This window comes from Argiope bruennichi, chromosome X1 (assembly GCF_947563725.1).
Source record: "Argiope bruennichi chromosome X1, qqArgBrue1.1, whole genome shotgun sequence".
NCBI lineage: Eukaryota > Metazoa > Arthropoda > Arachnida > Araneae > Araneidae > Argiope > Argiope bruennichi.
This window is the reverse complement of record NC_079162.1, coordinates 17,195,140-17,215,383: the sequence shown is the minus strand read 5'-3', so window position 1 is coordinate 17,215,383 and position 20,244 is coordinate 17,195,140. Positions and strand designations below refer to the sequence as shown.

Genomic DNA, 20,244 nt, shown 5'->3' with positions numbered 1-20,244 from the left:
TCTATGCAATGTGAAAAACATAATAAATAGCATAATAGTATTGTCTTCAGCTTCTGTGTCTCTAGAAGATTCCTTCTCCTGCTTGCTCCCTCCCCATTTTCCCGTCCTACAAACTGCAGAGAGAGAAAAGATTGGCGATTGGCAGCACTCACATATCAACAGCCTTTTCCTGTTGGTGAAATTCTCAACAAAACTAAATCAAATTATTTTTATCCCACCCCCCAAAAAATGGATATATATTCTTGCCTATTTTCTATAAAATTTTTATATAAAATCAAGTATATTTCTGGAGCCTCGAGTTCAGCAAACAAAAATAAAAAATAATAAGGAGCTTCTCAAGGGTTTTCAAGGACCTTGGGAAGCATGTTCAACAGTAAATTCAAATATCCATCATAACTGCTCCTTTTAAATAAATTTTCATCGTTTTAGAAAGTAATCCAAAGAAAATAATAAGAAATGAAAAAAAAAAAAAACGGAAAGAAAACTTTGTATATTAAATCTCAGACATTGACAGATGCTAACAAACAAACTGCAGGAACTTTAGTTTCTAACCTGGATATTTTAAAAGTTAAAATATTTTCTATTCATAACACCTTTAAATATTCATTTTCCGTATTGTATTAGAGTTTGATAGTTAATCGAATAACAAAGTCATTAACATACCAAAATCTTTTAAATCAAAATATATCAAATTGCAAAAAAATATTAAACAGCATAAATTTCAAAAAACTTTCTTGCTTAACACTTAGCTACAAAAATAATTAACTAACATTATTAAAATAGTTTTAAAAAAACTCAAACAGCATAATATTTTTAAGAACTGAAATTAAAAGCATGATAATAGTCATCAAATGAAAAACTATCTGGAAAAAAATAAATAATTGCAATACTGAGAGTTTGTAAATTTTGAATTCTTTATAGAAATTCTTTCACTATAAATAAAAGAAAGTTTCCTTTCAGGGCAAAGTTATTATGTTGATTAAAATTTGATTTTACCTTGAAAACACTTCTGATGCATTGTTTCAATAGTATTACTTACTTTAACAGCTTCGCGTACAGCTTGGACAATATCACCAACACTTTCTTTTTCTGTGGCTTTTTCTCCATAAAGTAAAATATTATCAGACCAACGAATGAGATTTGCAAGAGTTTGATAGACTTGATTTGAAGCAGACAGCATCAAAGAACTATAAAATAGTAAAAATAAACTTTATTTTTTACTTTAATAATTGTATGATTTATTTTTGACATTAATAATTGTTCAATTTATTTTAGGCATTAATAAAATTAAATAATGTAGTAAATAAAGCCATTAAGAAGTAATAGCAACTAACTCAAATTAAAAACATTACATGGCTTTCAGTTCATTGAATAATGCCGAGTTTTCATAACAAACAATGCTGGTGATCATACTAAGAAAATAACTTTAAAACATTTAGTTTTTGACATATGTGTTATATAAATAGGTATGCACACATACATATATATATTTCAGGGACATGATTATATATACAGACCATCCCAAAAATATTGCAATAAGTGTTTATTTCCCTAGATATTACACATAGACATATACTTCCAATTGCAAAGTTTCTTTAAATAAGGTATGCAATTATATGAAAAAACAGTTTGTCTTCTGTGAAGACTGATAATAAAAAGTTTAAAATTTGAATTTTCTAAACAATTATATTCATCAATGCATACACACACTCACAAACAGTTTTTATACTTCTTTCAACAAAATTTGTAAATATGTTTAATTTTAAATTCAGAGAGATGTGTCACAAATTTAGATAGAAACATATTTATTTCAGATATACAAATTTATTCAACACAGAAAAACTGTCAGAGGCAAATATTCGCCAAATAGCACATCAGTAAAATTATTTCTCGAATCAGGCCTACTATTCTTCACTTTGGTCATAGTTATAACTATTTTATGAAGAAGGATATCAAAGTTTAAGAAACTGAGATTTAAAATATTTTAGGAAAGTATTGGAATACAAACAAGAAAATATAATTCTTTGATCACAAATGCTCAATTTATGCACTACGCAGTCGTTATACTGGCCTAATTACAGAAGAATACAAAAACTGCTTTCCGAATTCTCGGCAACCTTCTAGGAAATATATTTGCAAAATGACTAAGAGATTGAAAATTGCAGAATCCTTATTTCCCGAGATGGGAAAGGGGTTATTAAGCGTTATGCAAGTGATACAGGCATATGGCTTAGCATTTATTCAAGTTCATCCAACACTAGAGTATAAACCTTCAGTCGAAAGCTTGAAATTCTAAAAATGGGAGTACAGAGAATACTTCAAAGTAATCACAGGAAACCATACAAGATTTGTGGACTTAATGGAAAACTATAATTAGATCGTAACAGACATCTAAAGTTTTATAATTAGACCCTGGTTCAAGGTAGAATCAAATCCTTCCTTTCTCAGAAATGTAATATAGACTGATAAATGCTATTTTAATCGAGATGGAAGCATCGATGGATGGATCGATATATTCATTAGTTTTGAATGACACCATGTTTGAATTGAATTATCTTTGGCAGTATTTCCACATATGAGATTACAACTAGATGAATTTTCTCCTCAACGCACGTCAGCTTTAAGACGATGACTGAATGTGAAATTCCCTGACTTCCCTAGGAAGATCGGCTTACAAGGATTTATTGAATTTCATCACCTTATTAAATTCTTTTAAATTATATCATATTATTATTTTTAAATTATATCATCTTATTAAATTTTTATTTATGGGGTCATTTGCATTCATTTGTGTATGAATTGCCTCCTGCAGATGAGGCAAATTCTTGCCTTCGAATCCAAGAAGTCTATGTTGATGTCATAAGTCATGAACTGGATTGTATATAGTAAGTAAATATTGCTCAAAGAATGCAACTTTGTATAAGTATGGAAGATGTTCATTGTAAGCACTTCAAATAATATATTTGTGGTGTAAGCTATTTAATTCTGGATCATTGAACCATATTGGCTGCAAGAACAGTTTGTTTGTGTCCCACTGGATGGGAGAAATGTTGTCTAACATTTCTTTTGCCATCTAAGAATTTTTATAAAAGAAAGATTCCAGTAGGAATTGAATCTAATTTGAAATTTTGATTATGTTAGATATTAATAAATATATTTCATCTTTTTTTACACATAAGCACCACCAATTCTTATCTCGCCAGTTCTTTTGTTTAATGAATGTTAATAAACCCATTACTATTTTCAGATTTTGCCATTTTAATAACCTTTTGTGATAAATATAATATCCCTGAAAATGCAACGAAAGATTCGTTCAAACACCAGTCTGAGACATGAAAAAGTGCTCAATAAATGTGTATTTTAATAATTCAAAAAATTTTACAGATAAAAACTTTATGTGCTCACAGAAAGCCATAGAAATCATAAAAAATAGTTTACTCACTGATACATATTCACTAAGAAGGATATATACAAATTTGTAATTTTTTTATTATCAACATCCACACAAGCCAAAATATTTTCATACAAGTGCCTACCTTAATTAATGAAATTCTGCAATTGGAAGTATAAGTCTTATTGTAATATTTAAAGAAATAAGTGCTTGCTTGCTTGCTTCACTTTTTTGGGATACTCTATTTATATATGCGTGATAAATTATCAATGTCATGCTACAAAAATTACAAGAGCATGTCATCATTGTGAATCTCAGCTCATTTTAAACTTAAAAGATTAAAGATGAATCTTAAGTGCAATTTTCAGATATTATTGTTTAGACAGCCCGAGTGACGGTCAATTGGAAACAAAAACATACAAGCCTTACCGGTAAGAAAATCCAAGGACAAAAAGGTATAAGAAGCAGTTTAATTGCTCAGAAAGTGGATTCCGCGTTCTAGATGTGAAATTATAATAAAAACTGAAGAACTGCTGGAAAAGGAATTCAAGGCATCTAAAATTACAACTATTAGATCCTGTGAGGAGTTGTAAACTTGTACAACACAGAACTGCTTTATAAAGTTGAATTTAAAAGAGTAGAAAAAAATTTTTAAAAAACGCATATAAATCGAATTTATTATAATTTCACCATTTCGCAAATATCATAGGACATGCAAACACGCAAATCACGGTCTATTTACATCAATTTTGTAAAGGCGGAAAAGTTTATTAAATATGCTTAAAATTTTCACAAACTCAATTGCTTAATGGTCGCAGGTTGAAGGAAAAATCCATTATGCAAGAATATATCAAAATGCTTTCAAACACAATAGATAGAGCAACATAATATTTGTTCCCAAACAGCAAAATTTGCATGAAATAACAGCAATGAGGAAAAACATAATATTTGCTGATGCAACTATTTGATGACAGTGATCTTAATGTACAATATCTGACAAATTGTATAAAAACTTATTCTTGAAGATATTCGTTCAATGTACAGAAACTGTGCACAAATTTGGGTAATAAAAATTCTGGCAGATGCGAATGTTATGTTTCGCCTTATGTATTCTCCTAAAGAGATAATGCATCAAGCAAATCACAATCTGTGGCAGAAATATGTTTCTAAGTCACCAATTTGTATTTCTCTGAATACAATAAAAAAAAAAACACACACACACAAGTCAGATAGCTTTTTTACAATCAAAGGTGGAAGTTTCTGCTGAGGTAATCATTATTTTATGCTGATTATCACCATTATAATTATTTTCAACAATATGCAAAGATACTCGATTATTATTGGTATGCAAGTTTGTAATATTTTTTTCATTTTGAAATATTTTATTTTTTCCCAATCTATAATTAATTTATTTAAATTATAATCTGAAAATAATAAGATCATATATGGCAAAGGATTTCTAATTTAATATATAATTATAATTCATAATATATAATTTAATTTTTTCAGTTATTTGATCATATTCAAACAAATGTCACAAATTTGGGTTAATTGTAACATTCCAGGAGCTTGTTTAACTCAAATTGGGTTCACATTTATTCTTGATAAATTAAGTTTTTTCACGATATCTGCAAATATGATAGAGAGAGTGGATCCAGTGTCAATAACAATATTTACATTATGAACTACAGTATGAAGGTTAGATATATTGTCCAAGTTAGCTAGATTTGGTAAAAATGAGATGTGTCCAAACACTAGTAATTGTCCTTGTACTGGGCCAGAGCCCTCAACAGAAGCATTTTGCTTTACTCGGGGATTTTGAAAAGAACTAAGAAGGACTCCTGTGTGCCAGGAAGATGACAGATGTTATGGGAACATTGGCCGCAAATTGGGATTGGTGAAAAAGACACACTTGTGCCCAATGATAGACATTTGGAATACCTTGTACACAAATTCTACAGGGAGATCATAATAATCCCTGTTGGAAACGTAGCTTATAATTTTAGTTATTAAATTTGTTTTGATACAGCCTTGCTAAATTTTGATAGTTTTACCAAAAATAATTTTGAATTCGAGGTACAAAAGAAGTTTGGAATCGATAATTAAAATTTTGCTTAGGTAAAAAAGATGCTGGCTGTCTTGCTCTGATTAGGGTTTCATTACAAGTAATTCGTCTTGATTTGAAAGACTCTTGCATTATCAAAAGTTTAGCTATTAATGTAAGCCATTTTGCAAGGGTACAAGCGGTTTTTATGCTTACTGATTATTTTCATTCAGTTGGCAGTCCATCAGTGAGACCTTCCAGAAATAGTTGTGGTTTAAGGCCTAACTGTCTGCCACAATTTATTTTTTGTAAAAATAGTAAATTAAACTATCATTTTTTAGTCAAATATATGTTGGGAAAATTTACTATATTCTGGTGAATAAATTTCTCAGTTAGCACAGAGCATAGAATTTCCGAGATTATTAATGTTTAAACAACAGTTTATGTAACGAGTTAGTGCCGAAGACTTTTAGAAATTTGACAATATTTTTAATTTTCCATGAGTCAGTTTTGTTACTATCTGTACAAATTTTATTAAAGTATTCCAACCATAATTACATTTTTGTCTCATTTCCAGGATCAAAAGGAATTATAGAGAGCTATTTGTTCAACTAAAAGGTTACTTTCTTCTTTATCATTACAATTACCAATTTTATTATCTTCTGAACTCAGACCCTGAGAGTCAGGTACATTTGTTTTAACTGGGTGAGTCATCTTTCCTGATCATTAAAACTTACCTGACTTTAAAATCATGAATCCCGATTTTAAAATTATACACAGAATAAAAATAAAACTTGTGGATTTGCTAAAAAAAATTTAGAAACCCAATATTTCAGAAATAATTCTTTAAAAAGATTAGTTATTAATTTAAATATGCAATTCAATAATATAATCGATAAAACAAAATATAAATTGAAGTTGATTAAAGGATATACTATTATTATTATTATATGAACTCAAAAACACTATTTCACAAATTGAGTATGACAGCAATTTCTCTCTCTTTTTCAAATTATGGTAATTCTTAAACACTTGAATCACCACAATCGTAGGAAAACAACAAATTTTTCAGCACCTTTATGGAGGAAATTCAAACACGAAAATCACTAATTGCGTCGACAACTAGATGGAGGAAGTTTGGGTATGAATATTTATTAAGCACAGACATGGAGCATCACAGTGACAATGTAGTGCAAAACAGGCCAGTCAGGATATGATGGAATCAAGCCAATTATTTCCATTAAACCTGCTGGACGTGGCGTGTCATGGTGTCGTACTAGAACTGCTTCGTCACACAATCGGCTTACCAGGAGGCTGCTGATGCGATGCTTTAATGCTGCATAACCTCGGTGAGTAGTTGAAAAAATTCTGATGATTAATGCTCCTGTGTTAAATTTTTATTATTAATTTGATTTAAGGATTTTCAAAACGGATATTATTCAGTCGGTTCATTAACTGTAATATAATTTTGGCAATTACGTGACCGAAAGGAAGAGACTTTTTGAATGAACAATTTGTTTTACCAAGGGAGGTATAACAGAGACCAAAATGGGGCGCGTAGTTCGCCCCAAAAAACAAGAAAGAAAATGTCAGAACTTTTCACTTTAGTGGTTTTATTACGAGATTCCAATAGGGATTTATTTGACCGAAAAAATGTAACATCTTAAGATGTCAAACTTTAAAAACCTAACACACCTCCATGGATTATCCACAAGCTGAAAACTGCACTTCAAGAAGAGTGGTGTCCAATTATATAAGGTTCTCTGCTTTGACAATTTGTATGATTACAATCAATGTATAATATTGAAGTGATTAATATGATTATGATCACAACTTTGGTTTGGTTTTTGGCGATATAAAAATATGATATTTGTTTCTGCTACACCATATTAAAGAAAGATTTGTAATCAAACAGACGGGATCATTATTGGTTATCAATAAATTCAGTTTTAAATTTCCAGTTTGCTTATAAGTCGATATTTTGAGATTAATTAACAGGCAAATATGGCAATTTACATCAAATAATGCTTTTGTGCAAATTATTTTTTTATTATTTTCAATACATGAAACTACAGCTTTATGTTATCCATATCTTTTTTTTTTTTTTTTTTTTTTTGATGAGCAAAATACATAACAATGAGATTTGATTACATGAACTTTTTAAGAGAATAGAAAAAAATAGAAATGATAAAAAATCTTCAAGAATAATTTTTTATTGTAAGCCTTTCTCTAAAACTCTTTTAGGCCAAATTAACTTGATTAATTTTCTCCTTTTTAATCAGAATCATCCATATTTAATATCAAATTTATCGGATAATTATATTAAAAAAAATTTACCTTTGCTCATTAAGTAGGGATTCCCGTAAGACAGAATGAATGTTTAAAACCGTTTCTAAAACAACTGTGGCAGATCCAGGTAACATTTCTAAAATATTTTTTTCAACGACGTCTTGAAAATACCTTAAATCTGTTGAAAGAAGGCGAACTGAATGCAATATTGTGTCAACATCCTAAGAATAAAAAGAAAATTTATTAATTATGAAATAAAAATTTAAAAATAATTACTGGTTAAATTTGTTGAATTTTTTAATTAGAATAAAATAGCTCTATTTCTAAATGTATTACGCAATTTACAGCTTTCTTTTTCAAAGACAGTATTTATCAAAATTGTTGATATAATTACTAAATGACTATTCACTAATATCTTATGAATAAATTTTTGCATAGTGATATTGAATAAACACATTCTAAATGTATATACATGAAAAATACTATTCATTGCATCATTTACACAACACAATTTAAGAATTAAAATTATTGCTTCATTTAAAAATCCAAACTCTAACTTCCTCTCCTTTGAATGCTCAGAACTAAAGCATATATGTATAAAATAACAAATACGAAATTTTTAAAGTGATAATTTTAAGTGATATATAAAGTGAAATTCAAAAAAAAAAAGGTCAATAATACAGGTTTTTGCTTTATTTCATTTAAACAAGATTATAGGTTTCTGGATATAAACTCAGGAGACTTTTCAAAAGTCTTGCAATGTGCTTAAAGCAAAACACCTTTTTAATTAATGAAAGGGTACAATATGGTAAATTAATAAGTTTCAACTTTTATTGAATACGTCTTTTTAAATTTTATTAACAATTCCGAAAAAAAAAAAGAATTTTTCAGCTACAATTCTATACTAATTATTAAGATGAATGTGTGCTTGCATCTCTGTGTGTTGGTACACTATAGGTCAGATCATTAAACCTATAGCTACAAATGTTGGCATATATGTATTCTGATGTGTGAATATGCACAGCCTGGAGCGATTTCTTTGAAATTTTAATAAAAATTAAGCAAAATTGTGACTTTTCCATCATAACTTCTGAAGTATTTCAGCATAAAAATAATTTTTTAATGTAATCGTAATATCTTTTAAATAATACTAATATTCAAGCAAATTTTTTCTAAATTCTGACAATTTTTAAAAAATGTTTTTTTTTTAAATATTTAACAATAAATTATGTTATTGCCCTGAGGTACAAACTGTTTTCATTGTTTCATTTCAATATTTTATCATGTGATATTCTACCATTGTTGTATGCTAAGGAAGGTTTCTGTTAAATATATGTGCAGTTTTCAAGAGAAATAAGAAAATGAAGTTACAATACTGTGAAAATTCGAAGATAGTTTATTCTGAAAGTTACATTTTAAACAGCGATGTGATGTCATCAGACTTGACTCTATAAGAATAGTTCATATACACAATGAATGAAACATGTATAATGCTATTAATATAACATAACGTTGATGACAAAAATATTTTGAAGCTTGAAAATATCTGATGCGAAATATTTTTGAATCTTAAAAATATTTTTGGGAGAGAATCATAAACAAAGTTATGCATGAGTTAATATGAGTTATGCATGAGTTAATATGAGTTATGCATGAGTTAATATGAGTTATGCATGAGTTAATATGAGTTATGCATGAGATTTAATTGAAAACAGCACAAACAATATTCCTGGTGATCCAGTTGATTGTCAGAGGCAGCTAGAATATCTTAAAAGACAAAAACCTGAAATAAATTATTTCTTTTGTGAATATAAAATAAATTTACACATGCAAGTACAAATGTTCAGTGAAAATGCATTTGGTTAAGACAAAACCATTCAAATGAGCAAGAAGCAAATCAAGTACTGATTACTTCTGTATGAAGAATGTCCACCACATTTAATGAGGAAAAAATGTGTAATATCAGGTAAGCATTTAAAATAAAAAAGCAACTTAGATATTATTTTATTGTTCTTAATTTTCTGCAGACAGTGAACAGTTTTTAATTCAATTATCCAGTACACCTCTTTTTTCTATACTGCTACTGAATCACTATTGGTTTCTCTGCTATCTTGAACATTCAAGAAACTTTTTACATTTAATGTATTAAAAGTATGCAATTAAATTCATGAACAAACAATATACATATGTTATATGTTTTCTACTAAAGGAAAATAGGCACTGAATTTGTTAAATGATAGCTTTATTCTTTCTCATGATTATTATGGAAAAATTTCAATTTTTAGCAAATTCAGATTTTTTTTTTCCCTCTCAATTTATGACCAGTGCTATACTCTAAAAAAGCAGACAGCTAGAAAAGAGGTTGTAGAAACATTTTCAGGTCTTATAGTTTCAGAAAGGAATTTTACCTGAATTTAGCTAAGTCAGTACTTATTTCATAAACATGTTGACTTAACAACTTATGGACCAATACTAAAGTTAAAAGAGAAAGTTCACTCGCTTTTCTCCATCCCGCCTGATCATGTGACTCAATGTAATCATGTGATGCAATATATTGATGTATATGTTTCTCAGTTGTGTTGTAATAAAAGTGTGTCTCTAACATGGCATGGTTATTTTGAAGAGTAATATAGTAAAGACAATTAACAAAATGGATTTGGTGTGAGGAGTAAATAATATGGTCCGTCGATGTGTTGTGTGAGGAAATAACCGAGAAATTTTAATTCATGTGATTAGAACATAATCATTTCAAGAACAAGAATAAACTGAAATTATTACATTTATATACCATCATATATTGTTTCAAATCAACTTTATATGATAGTTAATGATATAAGAATTCAGCTTTTGTATTTCAGCTGTAATGCAGAAATATGAGAGCAAAATAGTTGGGTCATCAGCTTAAACATGAATCTGTATTTGAAGGTAAAATGTACGAACATTTGTAACAAGCTGCTATTTGTAATAATATAATGTCTAATTGTAGTTGCAGCTGTATAGAAAAACATTCACAAGAAAACAAATGCTAATAGTTCTAATGTAATGGGAAGAAATAATATATAATAGACAACTCCAGAACTACTATTATACCAAATTTTTAAGAAATTGCTACATTTAATACAAATCAACAATGATGCTCTTTTTGTTTGTTTGTTTGTCTGTTCATAGAATTATCAAAAATAAGACTGAAAATATTGTTTTTGCATATGGTAGTATCTATATAAAAGGAAAATAATTTTGGAAATTCTCAAATATTTATATGGTACATGATTTAGTATTAGAATGAATGGTGTTAAATTACAGCTAACAGCTTTTCAAAGCAATTTATTTAAAAAAAAATCCTATTTTCATATTGTGAATAAAAATATAACATGAAGGAAGTAATAATTAAAACAAGAACTTGTTTCATCAATTATTTCTAACATTAAACAAGGGTAAATTAACTAATTATATATAGTTAAGTATTAAGTTATGAATCACAACTAAATACAATTAACTCTACATTAATTACTTAAAGATCAAGAACTTGATTTATCTATCATTTCAAGTATCAAATTGGTCAAACTAATTAATTGCTTATTTCCATAATTATTAAGTTGGCTCTTTCAATATGTCTTAAAATTGAAGACACAAAACAATCCAAAGAAACTGACTATAATAATGTACATTTCAATTCATGTTGGATAATTCTGATATCACTATCTAGACTATATATCATTTCTAGATGATATCACTTTCTTCCACTCCCAGGTTACAGAAAAGTAAAAAAATTATGAGAAATTATAGAATTAGTTGGAGGTCCAGGAATCAAAAGCAGGAAAAGTTTTAATAAAATGAATAAATGTATTTGTTAAATAAAATTAACAGAAAACTAACCAAATATGAACAATCTTTGACAACAGGCAAAAAAAGTATCCCTCAGGAAATAAATCATTATATGGATTATTCCTTTTTAAACATTCAATGATGAATGTGGCACAATGAAAAATAACATCAGCACATGCAATAATCACTGAAAATCAATATAAACTTAATTGAGCCTTGCAATGATAGCATATTATATATAAGTAACAAAAAAAATAGGTAAAAAATTATATAGCATTTACATATATACAATTATATAATTATAGTAACAAAATTATATTATATATAAGTATTAAAAAAAAGAGAGTTGTTTTAAGTATGTATGAGCATTCTATCACTCAAAGAGGAATATCTTAATTAAACAAAAATATGATATTTCTACCTCTCAAAAAAGAAAATTCTATATTGTAGCATTTTTCTTTTAAGCTTAATAAAATAACAAGCAATATTTGTTAATCATAACCTTGCTATATACCTAATAAATGTTAAACTACTTCATTCAATAATTATATATTATATCTCACTATAAATTGGTCCAAAAATTAAGATACAATATAATAATGAGCAAGAATTTTAATGCAGTTATATTATTTGCAACTCCATAATCATGTATTAATGCCCATTATGAATGAATATAACAAATAAAATCAACACGAACTACCAAAAGATTCTAGAAACAAAATTGCTTATAAAATGCTGCTAGGATGAATTGATTTCTATAACATGGCTTAAAAATCAGTTTAAAATATTTTTTTACATAAATGGAGGCAAGAAAATACTACTGGAAGAAAAAAAGAATATTAAATTTGCTTTATAAATGTTATATTATTGAATTGTTCCTTAATAATTAATAAATAGACAGTCTTGTCTCTTTTTTACATAAAATCTAGCTCAAACATAAGAAAAATAAGGGCAAATTATAATTAAAGATTTATCATGCAATAACTGAAGTTCAATGCATAGAACTAAATTTATATGAAAAATATGAGTATTAGAAATAGTTCTTGATAAAATAATAAAAAAGAAATATTCACAGGGTTGGAAATTAAAAAATATATATAACATGTACTTTAACTTTTTTTAAAGTTTGTGCCATTTCAATTCATGTTGCTAAAGAAAAATAAGCCCCAACTTCAGACAAAAAAAAATTTAGCAAAACATACTTTTCCTGGACGATTTAAAGGAGAATCTTCTTGAGCTTCTGGTACATTTTTTACTTTATTTTTCGTATTTTTACACGGAGAAGCTGCACGATTCCCAGATGGACTTCTTATCTGATTTATTCTTCCAAGAAAATCATCTTTGAAAGATCTTGCACGTCGAGCAAGTCGTCCACCTTTGGAGTGATTGGAATCTATTAAAATTCAGTGCTTAAAATGCAAAATTTGTACAATATACAACAAAATATTTTGCCTAAACCAATTTAATATTTTAGAAGTACAAAATTTCAAAAAAATTCTTAAAATTGATAAATAATGACATTAAGCCTTTTTTTAAAAGCTTAAAAACTGTTTAAAATTTGACTAAATATACATTTTTTACCATTTGGTGCATTTGAATGATTATTAAGAATGTAAAAATAATTTTTACTCGCTATACTAAAACTATTAATAAAATCAATATTTAAAAGATGTAGATTCTCACCAGAAACTTTTGATTTTCAATTAAATTTGCAAATTAAAAAATCAACCTATTTTTAAAAAATAACTGTACTTAAGAGGGAAATAAATTTCTGCAATTATTCATTTGTCCACACTAATATTTCTTTTAAGCCAAAATAGAAAATAAAATCTTTTAAAGTTTAAGCATATATAATAAATTAGAAACTGTGATAAATTATTTTATTGAGTGTTATTTATATTCCTGATACCTTCATAAATTGAGGCTGAAATTTTTCTACTAGCATGAATTCAATTAGTTTTTCAAATTAAAGTTAAGAATAATATTTTAAAAAAGTGGAAAATGTAACTGTGATTCTATCATAAATTAAAGTTCTAATCTTTCCTCTCAAAATAAATTCATCCATTCTCTGAATCAAAGATGAGTAATTTAGAGCAGAGTAAAAAACAGCAAAAACGGGGGGCGGGGGGGATTCTTGTGAGTCAATGATGAATTAGTGTTTTGATCTTTTGTCAAAATAAATTCATCTGGTCCTCAAAAAAAATTTTTTTTTTAAACTTCAAAAGTATTTAGTACTAGAAAAGTATTAATCTATCATACACAATCTCAACAAATACTATTAGATTTCACATATTTGCTCATTTTTCCTGTATTCTTTACTGCAATGCTATATGCAAAATGTCTAGTCTAATTAAAGAACATCTAATGATGTAAAGACTAGAACCACATCCTCATTCTTTTAGACACACATGTAATAATAAATGAAAATAATTTTCTATTTGATAACTTTTATTTTCTTATTTAGTCATTAGGCCCAAATTCTCATTTTTGTGGCCATTCTGAAATCATGCTATGAGATTATATCAAGAAATAAAGCAATATGCTCTCACAAAAGATGCCCAAGACAAAAAGAAATAGTTAAAAACATGGTCTAGACTTTTATGCATTTGAAACAAAAGTGTTCCTTCACTCAGAGTGAAACTAGAGAAAATTGTAGCATTTGTAATTCTTTGGACTCATAACATTATTTACTCATCCATACTGACATCAAGACAATTAAAATTTACAGCAATCAGGTTTCAAGAGGTGGGGTATGGGAAGAACAGAAAGATTGGAAAGTTCAGAAATTAACATGCTCTTATGTTTGAACTCAAGTGGCGAGAAAAATAATTAATCATAAAAATATAAAAAATCCTCATTTATCACATAAAAATAAATCCTCCTATAAGTTTTAATGAGTAGCTCATTTTTAAGTTGGTTTTAAAAAATCACTAAAGTTGGTTTTAAAAAATAAAATTACATTAAATTAAATTGCCTTTAGTTTGACAGTCTCATATAGCTCTACATGTTCATATTTTGCAAGTAAATAATGTAGATAAAATTAATACTTATCCATCGAAACTTTTAGAAGAAATTATTCTCATTTCCCATATTAACATACAGTTTTGTTAAAGACTTACACTGATATTGCATATAATTTTCTTATCTTTACATATAATAAAGATGAACGAGTTTTTGTGTTTGCGTATTTGTGTGTTGGTGTTCTACAGATCAGACCATTTAACCTAAAGCTACCAAAATTGCCACATATATACTTTGGAGGGTGGGAATGTGCATCACAGAACTATTTTTTAAATTTTAATTAAAAATTAAACAAAATATCAGTATTTAATAACGATAAGTTGAAAAAATATTACAGTGTTAAAACAACTTAAAAGTTTAAAAAGTTATCTTTTCAATGACACCTATTTTCTAATCATATAAATATTTTTTCTATAATTAACTAACTTTTTTAAAAATATTTTAAGCATATTTCTAACAAAAATTGGAATTTTTTTTAAATAATATTAAATATATCACAAACAATAAAACAAAAAAAAAACTAAATTCTGAAAAAAGACCAAAATTGTTGATTAAAGTCAGTATTTCAAATATTCTTTCATTCTTGTTTTACAATCCGAATTTTTATTGTGTTCTTAATACAAATTATTATTAGCAAAGCAAACATTTACTTAAATCTCTGAAGAATTTGTAAAGGAATGAAATTCATATTGAAAATACTATTAACATGAAGAAAAAAATACCAAATTTTACATTGTTTCAGATTAGAAATTAGATTACATTGCTAAAGTGTATCTATTTTTTATAAACTTTTGAGGAGCTGACAAAAAATAAGGGAAATGCAAAGCAAAATTAACAAAGTAGCGTAAGGCTTCTATGAATGAACTGCTATTAAGGCCAAGTTACGTAAAATATTTCATTTAAAATTTTAGCGGCCATTAATCCCAACTGGTCGTCAAAGGCACCTACTGATAACATACTATTTTAAAAATTACATAAATTTAAACAGCTATCTGTAAATATAATTCTTTAGAATGTTAATAAGTCCCACTTTTCTCAGTATCTTAAAACAAGAATACATGTATATTAAATACCAAACTTAAATCATATTAGATATTACAAATTCATAATGATTAAATCTTAATGGAGATGCTCTTAATCGTAATTCTCAGAAATTGTGTAACATAAGCTAAGTGGCAGAGAATTAAATCTACAAAAAATTTTCTTTTTTCCCCTTCTTTTTTTAATGAGAAGCTCTAACATAACAACAGCTATTAGTAATTAAATAAGCTTGATTAAACCACATAAACCATAATCAAAATTAAACTTTCCTAAAGATATTAGTTAAAACTGAACAATTAATATTTTTAAATGAATATCAAATGTTTAATATAAACAAATAATCTCAGTACAGAAATTGAAGTATGAGAAAATAAAAATGTCATATATCTTGCATGCACAGATTTAAAAGAAATCTATATTAATCCTCATATGCCAAATATTTTTACAAAAAAAATTTAATTTGTTTTACTTTTATTTTTTTTAATACATCATGGGAAAAATGCTTTAAAAAATCATTTTATTTTCAGTAGTTTATAGTTAAGAAACAGCTTGTTGCCAATCAGAAACATTGAGTTTCAGTTCAGTAAAAAAAAAAAAAATGTGAATAATGAATATAAATATAGACTTAAATACCTTACTTTTCATGAAGCAATTTTAATTCTGCATTGCAGAAAAAATATGATATTCTCATTTGTATAAGCAAAAAAAAAAAAAAAAAGAAAGAAAGAAAGAAAAAAAAAGAAGTACCAAGAGAAAAATATTATTATTATTATTATTTCATCAGTACTGGCATGTACATGTATTAAGACCAATTTCAGTGTGTATTCTATTTTCAATAACTGATATTAGAGCTTCACATTTATTCTTATAATATTTTAATAGGATTAAATGAAAAATGTTTCTAGAAGGCAATGGTATTAAAGCATTAACTCTTTGAAGAACATTATATTATTATCTTTTCTACCTTAAAAAAATGCATAAATGAAGTTGCATCCCTTGATATTAAAATATTTTACATTGAAATTTTTTCCTTCTTTAGTTTCTCACAAGGGGGGAGGGGAAATATCCCATCGTCCCTTAAAGAACGAATATTAACTTAAGCCTTTTCATGTCTCATGCGTCTAATGTAACTTCATTTACAATGGGAGCATAAATTGGTTTCCTAACCCATTTTTTTTTTTTTCAAATACTTGGAAAATATGTATAACTGTGATACTAACTGAAAAATTTTCCAACAATAAACTCTCAAATCTGATACTCTGCTATAGTACTTTCATGGATATCATCCTCCTTTGCATGCTTCAGAACAAAGTTGGCCACCCCCAAACTATCAATAAAATCTAACTGTGTTCCAGGGCTTTTATAGAATGGAAGAGATAGAAATTGTTGTTCGTACATGCATTTCTAATTATTCAGTTCCAATAAAGAAACCAAACTCAAAAATCTCTCAGTGCACACTTAATTCAGCATCAAGTATCATTGAAAAAAGACTCTCTTCCCTGTTGTAAATTATTTCAATATGAAAAACAATATGATCTTTCCCTTGTATGTATTCAGTAACCCATGCATGCTATAAACAAAAAACTGTGAAAAATACTGGGTACGTTTTCAAAAGCAGCAAGAAATAGCAAATAAAAAGAGATATTCTGAGAAAATGCAGGGCATTTTGCTCAAAAAGAAAAGAATGAAACATGAACAACAAGGTTTTCCATAATCTTGGGAGTTGTGAAAAAAAAAATAAGAATATCTTAAATAATTCTATGTAAAATGAATTCAGATTTCTGACTTTCTTTACAAATAAATCTGAACTTTCATAGTTTTTTTTTTTTTTTTTTTGTATGTATGTGTATGTAAAATACTTTTATTTTTCTTTGTTATAATATACATATATACTAACTTCATTGCACACACAATCACTTTAAAATACTAGTTAATGGTAATTTATAGGAAATCTATTTAAAAATTTATAGAAATAAATTAATAATAAATAAGCAAATTTTAAGAATATATAATAGTTTAGATTTCTATAGCGCATAAAAAAAAATCTGCCATTTTAGTTTTATTTACATAGATTTTTTAGGTTATTGTCACACAGTATACAAGGCAAATTATACCATAGTAATTAATAGGATATAGTAACTAATTAAAGATAAAAATAAATAAAGGAGATGTTGATTGACAGCCAGACAGGTGGGGAAAAAAATTGTTTCCTCTAAACAGATAAAATATTAAGTGATTACAAAAATTAAACAGAAAATATTGAAAATCTTTCTGTTTATGCGTAAATAATAATGAACTACTATATAAAAAAAAAATTAAGATATTTTTAAAATCCCATTTCTTTTTAAATATTCTTAAAATCAGCATCACTGTGTAAAATAATATACAGAGTCATATTCATAGTTAAAATGAAACAGATTTTTCTCCAATAATTTCCTGTTCTCATTAATTGAAAAAAAATAGAAAAAATGCTATATCAACAAATTCATTTTAAGAGTTCAAAGATAAAGAAAAATGTATTACGACATACTCCTGATAAAATAAATTAGTTATAAAAATTGAACACTACTTTTATCACAATATTACTATTACCTATTATTATAATCTGAAATATAAGAAAAAAGAGAATACAAGACAAACAAATGTATATAAATTTTAATTTAATATAAATAACATTTTTTATTAGATCTAGACAAAAATAAAAATTTAAGATGCTCCCCAAATAACATCAAATGTTTACTTTTAAATGTTTTCATTGCAGAAAAAAAAAAATAGAATTATTTATATATGCAGACAATTACACCTTCTCATTTAATGACTTAAAGCAGTCAACAAAATTATTACATAATGTCCATTAAAAGATCAAATTTTAACAAACTCTTTCATTAAACCTTGGTTAATTATCAGTTGTAAAAAATAATTATCAGCGTTTAGGAAAATAAAAATAACCTTCACTAATAACATAAACTGTTATTCATCAAAGTGTAAAAATATGTCTACAGAGAGAGGAAAAAATAATCTGTCAGCAACAAAAAAAATTAATACTTCCCAGTTCAATGTTAATAAGTTTAAATTGCAGGTGAAGGAATGTTTTAAAATGCCTCTAATTTAAAGAGAGCCAATACATAAAAATAGAATAGTTAAATCATGCAGTATTTGATTATGCAAATATATAGTTCAGAGAAACAAATAATACATTTTTATGTATAGAACTTAAACAGTGAGACAATTTATGAACTTCATTAGCAAAAGTTACATAGTATTTAAAAAAATAATGTAAGTATTTTATAATAAAGAAAAAAACAGGGAGCTTTATAATTGTATACTGTTGATTTTTTCTCTCTTTTTAACATTTAATTTAATGTTAAAAAAAATTCAATTAATCGGCGATCGTGTCGAAAATAAAACCTATGTTTGTTTCGAGATTCTATGTAAACAAAATTACATGACAATTAAAACATACGCTCCATTTTATGAAACTGAAATGCAGTAAAATATTTCACCTGTCTTATGACTTTTTGACATAACTGCTATATATCTCAGCAATTCTTTCACAAACGCACATTTCTCTTTATTTAGTAATGAAAATTAACTTCTGTTTCTTCAGCAGAATACATTTTTGATTATCAGTGACAGTTACGAGGAAGATGAGTCAGTGACAGAGATTAAATTAATTTTATTTGGATAAAAATATCGTATCGCACCATAAAAAGAATCATGAACATAACGGGATTGATTATTCGTGTCATGTTCAGAAGAAATGCCTAAAATGTAAAGGTAGGCAATAAAAATTTCATAAAAGTAAATCACACACAATTTTATTTGCGAATTAAACTGATTAAGAAATGAAAGTAAAAGCATAAAAGAGTTGTTAAACTCAAATTATAATATTGATAAAAGTTATCAAACTTAAATGATAATATTTGTGAAAATGTCGCATTAATTGTAAAGTTAAAATTTACTACAGAGCAACAACAAAACTGTTGAAGCCTAGTTCCGAGTTTAGTAGGAAGGTCAATTATTTTTCTATTAGTTACTATGAATCGTAAGCAACATAAAGTTTCGCAGATTCTAAAATGCAATCTTTTTATATTTAATAAGGATCTTGGTTACTATAAGGATTTTTTTGAAAGTCATTCAATAGAAACGATATCCCTAATATAGATAAATTCAACCAGTTGCAGCAGTTGGAGCGAGCATAGATGTTACTGACTGACTCTGGTCATTGAATGAATCGGATAGGGGTAACAGCCTTTGTCGCCATATCCCTAACAGTTTATATTCAAGTTATTTAAGTGAATCTGATCAGTAAATGATCTTCGCAACCTTTCTAAACTTAAATACCTAATTATATTATTACGATATCTTTACAATAATGTAATGTATGGCATTCGGAATATCGCTCAACATCGTGTTTTGTCATTAAAAGGAAATTGTTTCTGCAAATTCAAGCTCCATTTCAATACAGGAAAGCAAAAAGGAATATAATATGCATAATATTAATATATATAATGCAAAAAGTGCTTATCTGTAAATGAAATGAATGAAATGTAAAGTAAATGAAAAACTTCTTAACCACGATTAAGGGATTATGGAATTAATACACGATTAGAGTGCAAGAGAGATCTCACAG

The 20,244-nt window shown here is 27.0% G+C and overlaps 1 protein-coding gene across 2 annotated transcripts in view; it reads right to left on the bottom strand.

Moving 5' to 3' along the window:
* Positions 1 to 19,246, bottom strand: part of LOC129958296 (rap guanine nucleotide exchange factor 1-like) — a 104,062-nt gene extending 84,816 nt beyond the window's left edge. The window contains exons 1-4 of one of the 2 annotated variants that reach the window (XM_056070683.1): positions 19,115 to 19,246; positions 12,752 to 12,924; positions 7,773 to 7,945; positions 1,040 to 1,187 (exon numbers count right to left, since the gene is read on the bottom strand). In XM_056070683.1, the coding sequence (XP_055926658.1) occupies positions 1,040 to 1,187; positions 7,773 to 7,945; positions 12,752 to 12,924; positions 19,115 to 19,136 (516 nt within the window). In that variant the 5' untranslated portion in view covers positions 19,137 to 19,246. Of the gene's footprint in view, positions 1 to 1,039; positions 1,188 to 7,772; positions 7,946 to 12,751; positions 12,943 to 19,114 lie in introns of both variants that reach the window. The other variant, XM_056070682.1, reaches the window with a different exon arrangement.
* Between the last annotated feature and the right edge of the window lie 998 nt (positions 19,247 to 20,244).